This window comes from Brachycentrus maculatus, unplaced genomic scaffold (genome assembly GCF_059751285.1).
Source record: "Brachycentrus maculatus isolate JH-2025_06_01 unplaced genomic scaffold, ASM5975128v1 h1tg000090l, whole genome shotgun sequence".
Classification (NCBI taxonomy): domain Eukaryota; kingdom Metazoa; phylum Arthropoda; class Insecta; order Trichoptera; family Brachycentridae; genus Brachycentrus; species Brachycentrus maculatus.
In genome coordinates, this window is record NW_028280844.1 from 2,056,984 (window position 1) to 2,073,855 (window position 16,872).

Below are 16,872 nucleotides of genomic sequence, written 5' to 3' on the forward strand. Positions count from 1 at the left end.
TTATCCTTATTTTACTGTAACTAAAAAGGGTGTATGTGCTAAGGAAATGGTAATTACGACAACTTGCCGTACAAAATATTCGGTTATTTTTGTTTAACCTTTTTTCTGACGCGTTAATTGATGCTAGAGAAGAATAATACGAAATCGCATCAATATTGGAGTACCTACGATCAAAACTAATAACGCAAGTTGATTTTGAGCTATGTGAAATTAAGTACTTTTAAATCGAATCAAGTTGTGGCTTACACTGGACCACAAATCTAAAGTTACAACCGTGCTTCAATTCGAGGTACAAAATAATGTCTTTTACTCCTCTGTTTGCTGTCTAGAGTAAAAGTTTAAAAATAAGTAAAGTAGGTAGTTACCACAAATTTGATTCATCTTTGAAGTGCTTTGTTTGAACGACCCCTCATTTTCTATTGAAATGACGTCAACGATATAATCGTATGGTGACATTTCAAGATTTCAGACAGCTGAACGGTCCCCAAACAACTCACCCGATCGGCATTACTTTAATTACGTTTTGGCAGTCACGATTGTAACCCTGGTTCTGGAACTAATCCAAAACTCCAATAAAAGAACAATAATTCATATCAACACTTTGAATTCGTCATGATTCACCTGTCATATCCACCCTCACAGCGACCAGCATACAGAGGATGAATAAATAGATTTCTTGGATTTGTGTATTGTTCTGCAATTTTTTAGACATTAAAACACGTCAAGTTATAAAAATAGAACGTTTATCTTGGCTTTGTGTAAATACTTCACCTATCTGAATTTGAATGTCACAGACTGAATCGTTGGTGAATAATAAATACTTAAGAACGTGGATTCTCAAACTTTCTTAGTCAAGCACCCCCTGCTAAAAATATTTCGTTGATTCAGGAGACAAAATTGTCAGAATGTCTCACATATAGAAAGAAGGGAGGGATACAAATATAAGCCCTCCATTCTGTGTTTAAGGGATTCTAGTATCTCGTTCTCTAACAACGCAGTGTAGATAACTTTAACTTTGCTTTTATTCAGTTAGAAACTAATAATATTTATTAATTATTTGTACGGTATCTTTAACATCCTGACAACACTGGTTTATAACGAGTTTCAAAATGCCCAAGTTGTAAGATATAACGGTTCACAAATAAAGTTAGTAATCATACCACATACTTAACTCATTCCATATGTAATCGCTGCCCAGGTATATTACAGGTTATGTATTAATATTAATCCGAATTTTGAAAAAGTAGTGCCTATAAAAAAATGTTTACTTCAGCACTGAGTAATTTGATTATTTTTAAATTACTTATTAATCGATAATCTTTATTGACTGATCAAATCAGAATCTTCAATCGCTTAGTACTATGATTTTATCTGTGAATATGGAGTACATATGCTTGTACTAATTTTAATTGATCGATTACGAGTAATAAGTAGTTTATCCATTTATTTGGTATATACTATTTATTTTTATACCATAAAAAAATATATTTAAATATGTTTCTATTTTCCATATATGTATTTTTAAACATATTAATTTATTTTCATTAATTGATTCGGCAGTCACTTTGTGGTAAAATCTATCCATTTTTAATTAATGTTTTACTAAGTAAATACCACTATTTCTTAAAATCTACTGTGACACGTGTTTCGATGCATTCCGCATCATTTTCCGCGGTGTTTGAAAATGATGCGGAATGCATCGAAACACGTGTCACAGTAGATTTTAAGAAATAGTGGTATTTACTTAGTAAAACATTAATTAAAAATATTAATTTATTTTGTTGAAATGAGTAATAATATTATTATGACAGAAAAGTTGTTTGTTTTCTACTTAATATAAAATAATTTGAAAAGTAATGTGATTTTCTCATGTTGTGAAGTTGATTTTAAAATTGAATTCTAGATATTGAAGTACCACCACAAAAAAATCAGAGTACAATTTTTTTTTTTAAAGATTACTTTACTCATTTATTTACTGATTAAGTTACTCATTACAATTTTAAATCATAAAATGAATTTTCCTCAAAATTTTACTTGATTTACTGTTGAATTTCGACGATAATGACTTCTCCGGGATAAAAATAACACTTGAATTTTATTTACCTAACACTTAGATAATTGCATGATTTCTATTAAAATAAACAACCTACAAACTTATTCATAGGAACTGACATACATTATTAAATATTAAATGGAATAAATACGAAAATTATGCGAAACGAATGACCGATCATTTATATTTGTGGGAATTTCAAAATTAGTCACCTCCGGATTATGAGTCGGGATTACTGGCTGCTGGGAAAATGAGACTGATGACTTTTAAAGTTGATTCGCTTTATTCCGGTAATGAGATAACCATCTTATTTTTTCTCAGTATCTTAGGCGCGATACGATATATTTTATCATCTAACTGTATGAGATATCTATTTTAGACATATTCAGATTAAAAACGTTTATCGTTTTAAAATCATTTCCATACGATAATAAGACGTTTGATAATGCCATCACACCATGTATGTATGTGTATATAAATAAATAGGTTAAATAAATATTAAAGATAATAATTTATTTGATTCAGAACAGGTATTTACTAAACCTAGTGAGATAGACTGCGTCTAATATAATATGTTTGGTTTTTGATTTTAACTTAATTTTGCTTAATTATATAAGTTTTCCTTTATTCACTCTTGCAAATGAAACCAAAGTCGCTTGTGCACTACACGGAATTTTACCGTCCGGCAGTCCGGTTAAGCGTGATCGAATTTACGCGCAACGTGTTCACGCACCGAAAATTTTTTTGTGTAGTGCACAAACGCCCTTATTATATTTTTTACCGTTATAAACGCCGAAAGTTCAGCACTGAACTGAATAATCACGTACAAAAATACTTAGGTATTTTATGATCGTCGGTTAAGTTAATACCGCATCGTTCAATGCGGTACCCTTTGCACTGGATCAGGTGCGGATAGAGATAGACTATTTGTTTTCTGTCAGGGGTAGACAATGTAACCGTTATTACTTCTTATTATATTTATTGAATTTTATTTTCGTACATATTCGAGCTACTGTGTTTGAAAATGTTTATATTCTTATCGACCCTCAATGAATTTTGCGTTTTTTTTGCGTGATCGTGCTTATGTAGTTTAACGCTCTTTTTAAAACGGAAACGAATGAGCTGCTTGTGAATAACAAACATTCGATTACAATATGCAAATACAGAATAATAATTATTATTTTTGCACGGAATGTGTCGGGAGAAATCAAAAGAATTACATAAAATTATATAAACCCACTTACAATTAGTAATAAACTGTCAAAAATTATGTTGGAACCTAAGTAGGAACTTCGTAAGCGGTATTGCATAAGCCGTGGCTAGATTTCAGAGTCACTTGGACGCTAGATAAAAAGAGTAATGTTTCCAATTATTTCAACAACACGCGTGTCGGCTGTAGGTAAAAAATCGAATTTAAATCGCGGCTTTGTAAATGATTATGGGAAATTCCGTAACTTTTAAACGAATTTATTTTTAAAGATTTAGAAGTAGATTCTATATAAATACCTACATACTCAGGTATACAATCTTATTATCCAATCGTTGTTAGTGTACCGTAAGAAATGGCTCTATTTGGAATATTCAATGGATGTGGCTTGGCCTATAAATGTGTTAGTAGCTTTTATTACTTAGGAATGAGTTTACTTACTTGTATTACAGGGTGTTCATGTTTCAGATTTCGTTATGTGTGCAATCTGTGTTTGTTGATTCTCAAAATCTGGAAAATAACATAATTCGTGGCAACCCTTCAACCCTTGTTGCGTTGGCAAATTCCGCGTCTTTTTGTACAAGATTTTCAAAATATATAAATTATAGCGTTTAGCAGCATTATTTTATTATATTTGAGTTGCATTGGGTTTTTGGATTATACCTAATACAACCGAGTTGGATTTTGTCAAAATGCCTCGATTTTTAGCTGTTAGCTCCTGAAAATAGAATTTTGAATCCAAATGTAAAATTTGTACTTGTGTATCTACCAGGAGATGCAATGCCAACACTGCTTAGTATTTGTGCGTTGAATTTTATTTATTTTGCAATTCCGTCAGATATTTTAGACGTTATCGCAAAATTAGCTTAACAACCATACGTTTTTGTTTTTTTGTTTTTAACGAAATCTGAAACCCAGAAAGACTATGAAATCTCATTGAAACCTGAAAACTGGTCACCCTATTTACGAAGTATGTAGGTTACTGACAACGATTCGTTGCATAAAGTTTCAGGAAAATTTAAACACATTTTTCGAGTATTTTTCCCCAAATCTATAAAAATTATGATGTACATATTTTCATTGAATGAGTTCGTAAGCATATTTAACATAAATTCATTTGTTTACTATTTGGTAAACATTAATGTAATATTTTTATTGGTATATGCGTAAATTTAATCTCTGAGACCACCCCCAAATTTTAATTCGTTTTGGCGCCAAAAATATGCCACCCGCTATTATTTTGATGGAAGTAATGGGGGAGAAAAGACATTTGCACTAGGTCAGCGACTCGGAACATGACAATTACTGGAATGAGCCCATTATTCCTACAATTATTGTCGTTTCATGGTTTAATGAGCAAACCAAATAATTCTCATACTTATGTATTATTGTACGAAAACATATTTCCTTCTTCGAAAAGCAAATATTTTTTCTTTGTAGTGTGTGCAATATTTTATTATTATTATTTTCGTTTTAAAAGAGTAGATTTAAAAAAGACATCCTTAATTACATAAGTAAATTTGTTACATTTGTGCAATTAAAACTGAATGTGATGTTCACTAAAATTCAATATGGTAAACACTGCATTACAGGACACTTCATATTACAGCTACTCAAAAAATACTCCATTTTTTATGTGTTCATTGACAATATTGTATGAATATGTGGGGTGTAAGTGGTGTAATTAATTTATTATTATTATTTACAGATGGAAAGCAAGTATCTACAAATTAGTATGGCTGGATCTGCTGTGTTTTCTCATCATTTACTATATTATGAACTTCACCTACCGGTGGCTCCTGGATGAACCGGGAAAAAGGTTCGCTTTTGATCAGCTCTTTTTTTAAGTTGTTTTTTTCCACCCCTGTATGGTGTACACACGTAAAATAGTTAAAGTATTTTAATTAAGGCAAGTTGTAAAAGTGTTGATTTAAATTCCTAGATTTTATTTTGTATATATCGTAGCCTCCGCCTATCGGTCCGCCTCCGTAGTGTAATGGTCAGCACGCTCGGCTACCGTTCTGGAGGTCCCGGGTTCGATTCCCAAGGGGGGTAAAATAAATATTAGTGATTTTTTCACTGTCATATTTATTCAATATTACCCTGGACTGGTGCCTGAAGCGGAGGGCTGATCACCTGTCCTTCATGTGTAAACGATCAAGATAACACTGCGTTTATATGACGCAGTGCCCTATGCACCATTGGGGTGCGGATAAGGGTTTTATATATATCGTAGCCGTACAGGAGAAAGTGACCAACCAACAAAACGTAAAATCGAGGGCCTTAAAACTTTTGCTTGGCAAGAAAATAAACGTCAATGCAGGCAGTCATTTTTAATAAGTCAATATATTTTTCTTCCAAGTTTGAAATCCTTTGGGATTTTTTCCGGGCAATATTAAGCTAGTAAGATATCAAATAGTCAATGAATACGTTTTTGTAAAAAAATGCACTTGGTCACTTTCTCCTGTATGACTACGATATTTACCTTCACCAAATCAGGAATGGAATTATCAACCCAAATAATATTAATTTAATATTCTGTCAGGGAAAAAAACAGTGCATGTTTTGTTTTTTACTGTTGGTAACTTTAAATTCTTCAAAATGTGTATCAATAGCTAGTTTGGCTAAATCCTTAGAAATACAAGCAAATTAGAGACTTTATTCCACTTCAGATTTGAAGATGTGTGCATTTATCATTTGATTTACTATTTACTTTACAAATTAGTATGTGTATATTATATGTATTATACAAACATGGAGTTAATGCTTCTACTTCAGAATCAATATTTAATAATATTTAAACCCTTTCATTGATGGTGGTAAATAACTTTTTTAGTTTTGTTTAATATTCAAGACCCATTTTAACACATTGTAATAGCAACTCTAGCTATAAAAATAGTAGCAACATGAGAATGTTTAAAAAAATATCTGTGAAATTGGACCACTAAATAATGTTCAATTTTTTATCACATGCAAATCATTTACAAATTTAGCAGTACTAGATTATTTATGAAATTTTTGTCTTTTAATATTAATAAACTGATAATTTTTCACCAAAACAAAAATTCAATTCTATAAACTAAACACATCTATGTATATCATGTATGTACATCTATGTACTAAACACGTATTTGTACATCAAGCACATTTAAGTGTCGGTTTGTGGTCCCGTGGTTAGTGTCTCGGACTCTTAAGTCAGAGTTTCTCGGTTCAAATCCACTCTACCACAATTTGAAACCTATTTCTAATAATAAGCCGCTTAGGCTCACAGAAATAGTATGAAATTGAAATATTTGTGAAATAATAAAAACATAAATATTTCTCTTGTCACAATTGAAATACTTACTTAAAAAATAAATATATTTACACTACATTGAATATTTTGTTGTAAATGTTATTGGAATATTTTGTTTGGATTTCAGGGTATTTGAAGGGATCGTCCACTATTGTTTGACCTATAGTGAATTGATTCCGTTGTCTTTCGTGCTCGGTTTCTATGTATCCATTGTCATGACAAGATGGTGGAACCAGTACATCACCATTCCGTGGCCAGACTCCATAGCGGTGTTTGTCAGTGCCAACGTTCATGGCCAGGTAAGACATTAGAAAACGAATTAATGAGATTTTGATTAGTCTGTTTAAATTTGTTTTTATTTTGATATAAATCTGCACTTTTTTTGAGATTTTAAGTTTTCTATACTATGTTTTGTTGTATAAAACATGAAATAAATATGAAATGCCATATGTATTTGGTTAATGTTTCAAAGAATACATTTTTTTAGGCTGCACAGCTAAGATTTAAATTTATTATGACTTGAATCTGTAGTATCGTTAAGATTTAAAGTTTTCTATAACATTTTTTTTGTATTAAAAAATTTAATAAATTTGGAAGGATGTATGAATTTGATTAATCTTTCAAACAACACAACAATTTTTTTTGGTTGTAAGTAACAACAAAAAAAGTTTGGTTAGTAAATAACTAAATGTTTGATATGTAGACCTATATTTTTTGGGTTGGATTTTATTAGAAGAGGGAACCAAGTAAACTTACTTAAAAAAATTAGATATGACTATCTTAAAAGTCTACTAGGACATTTTGTTGGATTACTGATTGGCCATAGAATGGTATGCTTTGTAATAAAATGGGTTACAGGATGAGCGCGGCAGGCTGATGAGACGCACCATGATGCGATACGTGTGCCTTTGCCTCACCATGGTGCTCACCATGATCTCTCCCAAGGTGAAGAAGAGGTTTCCCACACTGGACCACCTCATCGAGGCTGGTCTGCTGCTGGAGAATGAGAGACAGATTATGGTGGACTTGAATGAGAAATTCCCCAAGCATTCCAAACACTGGTAAGCTGCACAAATTTTTTCTGGAGATGACAAGGTTACGAACTGCATGTATTGCATATGGATTTTTTTGTAGCAAATAAATTAAGGCCTTACTAATTAATCATATTATTAATCATGAAATTCAGTCAGCGTTCGACAACGCTAGGAGCCGCACGTTATTTCACGCCCAATTGTTTTAGAGTATATTAGATTTTTTTAGAATATATATTGATAAATATTTTTATATATTTTTTTAACTCCTCCTTACCTTTCGATAATTAATTTCTTTTCAAAATCATATATTTATTTCGAAGAAAAACTAATTTTATATTTCACAAAAACAATGTCTCAAGAAAAAAAATCAATTACATAAAATGTTACCTGCGTTTAAAAAAAGTTAAGTTGCTATTTAACGTGTGTGGGGCCTTAATGTAAAAAAAAATAATAAAAAATGCCCAGTAATAATACTTTGTTGTGAATAGAAATCATGAGTTGATAATGTAATATTTGAATTGGCATGGTAATTCACATCCAAGTATACAAGTGTTCTGACTGTAAGTTTTAAGCTGGATTTGATGATTTGTATTGTTGGAAAAATATTTTACGTTTTGATAAAATAGTACCTACCTATAAAAATGTTTGATAGATCTTTGAGTTTTTACGGGGACAATCAATATATTTGATCTGATTTTTCTTTTAATTATATTTATGTATGAGATAATCCTTTTATTGTAAAATAACCCATTCATTTATTATTTTTAAGTGACCTAGTTTGACTTATGCATGTGAAACTAGGCCAGCTTTATTCCATGGTTGTAGGTTGTTAGTACGCTACCATTGCATTTCCAATTTGCTCTAATACATGTTTTATCAGTCTACATACTTAATTATATAAAAGTTTCTTTGTTTGTTTTTTTTTAAATACAACATGAAGTTTAAAGTGTTTAAATGATATTATTCTTAATATATTTATAACATGTAAATCGCATTCAATTTTATCTCTCAATATATCTCTCTCTAACCCTTATCCGCACCCAATGGTGCATAGGGCACTGCATCGTATTGATGAAGTGTTATCTTGATCGTTACTTACATGAAGACAAGGTGATCACTCCTGCGCCTCAGGGACCAGTCCAGGGTAATATTGAATAAATATTTATTTATTCAATAAATAACCACCCCTGGGAATCGGACCTCCAGCACTGTAGTTAAACACTTTAACCATTACACCATGGAGGCGGACAAGACTACGCAATATACCAGTGCTAAAGTGCTTTCCTGAACAAATATTACTAAAAATAAGACACAGTCCGCATTTACAGTGATAATTTACTTTTAATTTTTTTCTTCTATATATTTATTTATGTTCTAGGCTCCCTATAGTGTGGTCAGCCAGTATAGTCACAAGGGCACGCAAGGAGGGAAGGATTCGGGATGATTTTGCTGTGAAGACTGTGATTGATGAACTCAACAAGTTCCGAGGGCAGTGCGGGTTACTGCTAAGCTATGACACTATCAGTATTCCACTAGTGTACACTCAGGTGAACATTTAGGATATTTGAGTTTATTATTTATGGATTGAATATAGTAAATATCCGTCCTTTTTAGTAAATTTTATTCCAACTTTGTAAAAATATCAGTAGGATATTTTTACAAAGTTGATGTAAAATTTTCAAAACACAACATTCAAACCATATTAATGTAATTTAAATTATTTTGATATAATAATTTGTTTGATGCAATTGAAAGAATTTTCATTTTAAAAACAAATTTTTGTGACTTTATTTTTTATAAAAATGAACATATGTGGAAAGACATAATTCCGCATTCTTTTTTTATAACAGACTTTCATTTCAATCACAAATTGTAAATAATTTAACACTTTCAATTAAATTTGTAAAATTTATCAATTAAAACCATACAAACAACAATAAAAATGTAACTAAACGTCAATAATTTTTAGATTAATAATCTCTGGTTTTAAAAATATATTATACGAAGTAGTTTGATACTGCCAACTTGGATTTCATTTGCATTTTGGAAGAGACTAAAACATCCATCTTCGTTAGTATGTATGTATTAAAAAATAATTATCTTTCTAATTTCCAAGGTGGTCACTCTGGCTGTTTATTCATACTTTGCGACCGCGATCATGGCTCGCCAGTGGACGGAAAATAAAGTCCCCACCGTGAAGGCATCATCCCTGACAGACTACGCTAATAACATCGACGTCTACTTCCCCATCTTTACCACTCTTCAGTTCTTTTTCTACATGGGCTGGCTGAAAGTGGCCGAGTCACTCATCAACCCGTTCGGAGAAGACGATGATGACTTCGAAGTCAACTGGATGGTTGATAGAAATATCCAGGTATAGTGCATATACATACACGGGCTATATTTTCAATCGGTATGTCAAGGACCAGTTAAAAATGTATATTTTTTAGCTATCTTGAAAAGGATGTACTCATTGATTTTAATTATTCTCTTGTGAAGTGAATTATCATTTTCATTAGTCTTCTGCTGAGTTAACAATCCTATTGACCAGGGATGCCGAATGAGAGACCCGCGTGAGAAATTATCTAACCCCCTTGAACTTTTAGATATAATTGTTTTTAAGATAAAAAGACGCCATTTTGGATAAGTCTCGCCTCGAAACCTACAAAAAATCTTTTAAATCTAAGCCACAAAGTAAAAAGCGAAAAAAAATTGTGCTCGGCGTCAATGGCATTTTTTACCATACGCTGTTCCCATAACAGGATTTGGTAAATGAATCAAAACCTCAAACCAACTTCACAGATATAATGCAAGTAACATAGCATGGAGTTTTATCATGATATAATGCAAAAAAATTTATTATTGTTTTAATTACTTAGTCTATGTGACCCGCGAAATGGATTTAAAAAAAAAAACACAAATTGACCCACTTGCGAAAAAAGCCATCCCTGCCATAGACATTCAGTAAAAATGTTAATATAAGCATCATTCATGCGCGTTGATCACAAATCAATGACTTTTTATTGACAATATATTATAGGTTATACTGATCATCTCTGGGACACTTATCTGCATTATCATTTTCCATAATCTGATTTTAAGCTTAGAGTCTCCAGCCAAACTTGGCTAACATCACGAACTGAAATTATTATGCAGGTAAATAATTATTCCAGGTGTCTTATATGATAGTGGACGAGATGCACCACGAGCATCCGGAGCTGATTCGCGACCAGTACTGGGACGAGGTGTTCCCGACGGAGCTGCCGTACACCCTAGCCACGGAGGGCCAGCGCGAGAGCGTGCCCATGCCCTCCACCGCTAAGATAGACGTCCCCGCCAGCCAGCAGATGGTCACCATGTGTCCCTCCTCCGTCAAGATCGACGAGATGGTGCGTGAACCCAGCGTTAGTTACAAGTTCCCCCCCTCCGAGGTTAGAAACCAATTTATAGCGACCTCCCACGGTCGCCTGCATGACGATTGCCAATGGATAGCCTTGCGGGCGTGTTAATCACAGGTTATGGTTGTAAAACTCACAATGGTGCATAGTTTAGAGAACTTCTTCCCATACACCTCTTCTGTGGTGGATGACCATCAAATACATCAGGTATCTTATAGAAATAATTTTTTTATTTTATTTAATGACGAAAAAAAAGTCCTTGTGACTTACAAAAGTATTTCTATTTAATGCTACTGTCAGGTAGGCCTTAGTGGCTTGCGGTTGAAAAAATAGTGTGGCAGAGTGGAGTCGAACCTAGGGCCTCTGACTAGTCCGCTACACAACCTAAAATACTATAATTTAATTTGGAATATTTTAATATAATAATAATTTAAATCAAAGTTATACAAAGCACTTTTTTTAAATTTTTTTTTCTTTTTATCTTTTTTTTGGATAATTTAGACAGTGCTAATGTTGCAATACTACCTCGAGTATTTTATGCAATTTTGTAAGCAATCAAGAACCTTAATTTAACATGTCTATATAATTTGCATCCGTCTTTACTATCATTAATAAAATGACTTAAGTAGCTACCTATTTACTAAAAATGCTAACACAAGGTTTTTTATTTATTTATAATAAATATAAATAATCTGGATAGTTAAAAAAAAAACATTCAAAATTCTACAAAAAACTATGAGAAAAATCAATTGCTACAAATAGTCCATTCCTTTAAATGCTTTTGTTAATTTTATAAATTTATAAATGTCATCCCATCCTATCTTTTTTTATATGGAAATTTGTTGCTATCCCAAATTTGTTTTTTGTTTTTAATGTTTTATTCCCTTAAATTTAGAATTAAGGATATTTTTCTGTACTTCATACATATAACACATCTAACAATAATATATAACCATATGACATTAACAATTTTTAATACAATAACAATTATATTGGAAGTATTCATAATACATATTTAGTGAAATTAATACATATTTAATCTAAAAAGAAGGAAAATGTTTAATTAAAAACACAGTTTTTTAATTAATATTTTTTGATTCTTTTTTGTTAGTACATAAAATATTGTGACTATTTTTCCAACTTAATATTAGTTCTTGTCATTTTGTATCTTAGTATCATTAACAAGGGATATGAAAATACTAACTACATTAATTTTTATTTATTTATTCACTAACATAAATGAATTGTGGAATGTATGCCTAACTCTCTAAAATTATTGTAGCTTTTTGTTTGTTATTTTGTTATAAAACGTAATTATGTATGTACTAACATTTTTATTGTTTGTGTTTGTTCCTCATGGAGAGTATGGACAAACCTTATGATAAAAACAATGTCAAAGGAGTATGAATAAAAAGTTGTGTTTGTGCTTATCATTCAAGGGGTGTCAAATGGACTTTAAGTGACTTTTGTGAATTTTTCACAAAGTTTATTGATGGTTTTGTACAATTATGTGAAATACTGACATTGCAATTTACGTTTGATTAAAATATGTTTTTATTTTGTCACCAATTGTTCAAAATAAACATCTCAAACTCTTTATCAGTTTTATCGTGTTCAATTGGGATTACATTTTTATAAAAAATTTAAGCCATTTCTGTTTTTATTTCTACGATTTAGTAAAAAGAATTCACTCCTAAGACTTAATTTTATTTATAGGCACTGATTTGTGTCGTTATTATTAACATATCAAAACTGTTTTATTTGTTTGTTTTTTTTTTTTAATGTGTGATGTTTGTTTTTATGACTTTCAATTATCGTTTTAACTACCTGATCAGAGTTTAATGAAATTATTAAAATAACAGCGGAATTTCGGATTCAAAAACACCAAGAGTGATGTGACAAACGATTCGGGCTACAATAAAATATCATAAAGAAAAATGTGACAAATGTTTGCTAAAGAATTTCTTATTATATACTAACCCTGAATTTCGTTCTAAACAACGACATTTTTCATAGCCCGAAATTATTTGTCACCCCGGGTATTCGTAGTCACAGATTCCACTGTATTATATTACTTAAAATTGATATTTCTGTATTTATATTAAATAAATTATACTCTCATGAAGTATGGAAAAAGATCATACAAAATCTTTCTTATGACTTTACACAGTTAAAACTTTGAAGGGATTTAATTGACAATAAGATTTTTTTCTCATCATTTAAATATCTAAAACAATTTTTATATAAGTCCTCCATGTGTTGTCCAAATTGCAGCTAAAATGATAAAAAAAAGCTAAAATGTGGCAGCGAATGTATTAAATACATTTTGATTATAATTATTAAAAATTGATCTTTTCAAAATTGTAACAATTTGCAACCATTTCTTAAATTATTTTCCTAATATTTTGTGTTTTTTTTTATTATTATTTCCAATTTAGAACATCAACGATGACGCCACGTCTGGTATCCACTTCTCCGCAAACAGCAGACGTAGCATCCGTCGCAAGCCCTCCCTAGTCTCCTCAGCCTCTATTCACTCCTCCATGCACACCCCTGTTCCCAATTCCATCCCGAGGGTCAACTCCGTGACTTCGGTGCTAAAAAGGATCTTTTCTAGAGAGGACGCATCCCGCGGTACGCAGGGCACTGAAACTGATGGAGGTAAGGACTCATGAAATCATCTTCTTCTCTTCTTTTGTTCTCCGTCTTGGTCCTTATTACCAAGGGTTGTGACTTTGTGAAAGCAATGACTATTCTCCAGCTATCCCTTGACTACACTGCATGCAGCACTCCAACCAAATCAAACAGAAATTTGATAATAATGTTTACACCCATCAAGGTCAAAATGTGTAGCACAGTTATAAAAATTACAACATCTATAGGTGTTGTCAAATTTAATGAATTACCTGTGATATCTATAGACATTGTATCATATTCCTTCAATTCTAATAACGGAGGTAAGGACTATTAAAATTATCAAAGCATAAAACTTCAAGACAAATTTGATAATAATGTTTACACCTATAAAGGTCAAAATATGTAATACAGTTATAGAAATTACATCTATAGGTGTTGTGTCAAAATTTAACAAAATACCTTTAGATATTGTATAATATTCCTTAAATTCTAATTACCTATTCCTTGTCAGGAAACCTTACATGTGAGAAAGAAAATTGCCCATAAAAATGTTGCATTCTCAAGGCAGTGTAGTGCATCAGTGGGAATAAATATTGTAGATTGTTAGACGATTGGTGCACTTCTACCCGCTTTGATGCGATGGCAAACATTGAAAACCTGTGTTATAATATGTGTTGGGATCCTAAATTTAATATCCCAATTAAGAAGAATATTGTGTAAACTAACCGACTTAAATTACTTTTAGTTCCTAGGTTTGGTTTTTGTTCCATTAGATTTGGCTCAATTGAGCGGCTGCCTCAATTAACCGCAGTCGTAGCTCTAAAGCAATAGTAATCTCTTTGTAATATTATATTTTTAATTTTTTTTAAATTTAGAATTCATTCTCGTATCAAAGGTACTATTTTCAGGTATGATATATGTTAGGATAACCGGAAAAATACTAAATTCTTCTCACAATTAGACAGTGTGTATTAAGGCATAAGTCACAATTTTCATATTATAATATTTTTTGATGTCTAGGTTTCAGAGCGGATACAACCAGTACAACGAGCATCCCAGGAAAGTATGCGGGAGGAGGAAGCATGCGCATCACCGATCAGGTTATTGAGGAGCTGGATGAGCAGAATACCATCACCAGTATGGCTACTAAGAATGAGCAAAGGTCAGTTATTTGTACTTATCATTGGCAACTAAATCTCATCAATTCGTACAACGGTATTTTATAATATGTACATATATTGGTCTTGAGGCATAGTGGCCAACATGTTTGTATATAATAATAATAAATCCCTTACCGCACCCCAATGGTGCATTGGGCACTGCTTCATATAAACGCAGTGTTATCTCGATCGATTACACATGAAGGAAAGGTGATCAGCCCTCCACTTCAGGTACCAGTCCAGTGTAATATTGAATAAATATTAGAGTGAAAAAATGACTTATATTTATTAAACCCCCCTGGGAATCGAACCCGGGACCTCCAGAACGGTAGGCGAGCATGCTGACCATTACACTACGGAGGCGGATGTTTATATATTATGCATAAATTTATGAATTTGACTCCGGATTGGTTTGAAATGTCTCAGCTTAAATCCGAAATTGTCTTCAATTGACTGTACTGTCCTATATACACCATTGGATTCAGAGAAGAAAATCGTATTTTCACAACTTTTCCCTTAAATTCCGCCTTCTATTTGAAGTATTTTTTAATTAATTTCAGACCAACAGCGGCGAGTATTTTTGGACCCCCCACGCCGAGTGCTCCTGTAAATGTTCCCTTGAGTACATTCAACAGAGCTTTTACTAATGAACCAAGTAAGATCTTATATTAATTTATCTCTGAGAAGTTACGTTACAGCCAAGGGTTGCTTTTTTATTTGTTTATTGTGACTATTTCTCAAGTGTTCCAATAACCACGGTGCTGCATGCACTGGAAATATCTACCATGCCTTTAATGAAGGCCAAATTTTTGGGGATTTTAATACAGTGGATGATTTGTAAAAAAAAAAAACTGATGACATTTCACAACCTAAAAATGTAGTATTGTAGTGTGTGCCCGGCATGCATAACATTTTTTATTGTTGATCGAACTAATGATAACACAGGTTGACATAGTTTTTAATGAGTATTTTTACCTAATTTGGGGACGCTGAGCATGAATTTCAAGTTTTGGGTAACCAATCAGAATTTTTTAAATGCTCAAAATCAGAGTTTTGTAGTTTATACATTGCTATAAGGTAAATAATTATAAATATAAAGCATAAAGCCTTAGGACCAATCATTGCAGTCATACATTTACATCCGACATATAGCTTATTCTTGAAGTTTAATTGTCGCGGACCTGAAAGCAAAATTTCGTAACAGTCACTTTATATAATTTATCAAGAGACCCCATACATATAATTTTTTTTTTTTTTCACAAAAAACCAAGTTTGTTATTTAATTTCAAATATGTATTTACATACATACGAGTAGGTATCAGATGTAAAAATACAATATGAATGTTGAATTTTTTTGGCCTGTGAAGTTAAAAACCTATCTAGTACATATGTAAGTTAAGCATGAGATAAAAATCAAATCCTAATCAACTAAATCTTTTAATTTTTGATGGTCACCACAGATCAATATGAATTCCCTCAACAGACAAATTCAACCTCTAACTGTGATGTTCCCCACTGCATTTTCAGCATAATTACTATAAAATTCCAGGTCATCGGCAGTTTCAGGATGGTGATTACTTTCCAAAACACTGATTTTTCAAATTACATGTATTCTTAATATTTTGTGTTGAATATGGTAATTTTTGCATGATTTTAATGGAATCAATTTGACGTTTGGGTATTGGTATTATCATACGCAGATATGTACTTATACTAGTTAGCTCATTAATTTCTGGTGAAATATTATGGTGGGAAAAGTATCTTAGAGCAATAATTATTATATTAAAAACCATAGAAATTAACAAAAATATGGTGGAGGACATGGAAGTCTACCCTATTATTGCGCAGGAATTAGAAATTAAAGTTGAACAATTCATGCATTGCATTTGTAATACTAATAAGTAGTAAATGGCTTTGGTCTTTCCAGATCACTCTCTTATATATCACCCATATATTCTTTCATCATTTATAAAACCTGAAAAATATATACATTTGTTTTAAAGAAATCGCCGAGTTTACCTTTGGGCATTGCTAAAATTGGCATATTTCATTATGACTTATGAATATGTAATTGTAAAAGTATCTGTG

General features: G+C 31.8%; 1 protein-coding gene across 4 annotated transcripts in view; it reads left to right on the top strand.

The window, feature by feature from the left end:
• The window catches only part of LOC148310658 (bestrophin-4-like), a 50,543-nt gene that overhangs the window by 29,631 nt on the left and 4,040 nt on the right, over nt 1–16,872 (top strand). For 3 of the 4 annotated variants that reach the window (XM_088258092.1, XM_088258095.1, XM_088258094.1), the window contains exons 2-10: nt 4,969–5,079; nt 6,683–6,854; nt 7,414–7,616; nt 8,968–9,136; nt 9,706–9,963; nt 10,763–11,020; nt 13,426–13,648; nt 14,645–14,786; nt 15,345–15,439. In XM_088258092.1, the coding sequence (XP_088114218.1) occupies nt 4,969–5,079; nt 6,683–6,854; nt 7,414–7,616; nt 8,968–9,136; nt 9,706–9,963; nt 10,763–11,020; nt 13,426–13,648; nt 14,645–14,786; nt 15,345–15,439 (1,631 nt within the window). The remainder of the gene's footprint in view (nt 1–4,968; nt 5,080–6,682; nt 6,855–7,413; nt 7,617–8,967; nt 9,137–9,705; nt 9,964–10,762; nt 11,021–13,425; nt 13,649–14,644; nt 14,787–15,344; nt 15,440–16,872) is intronic. The other variant, XM_088258093.1, reaches the window with a different exon arrangement.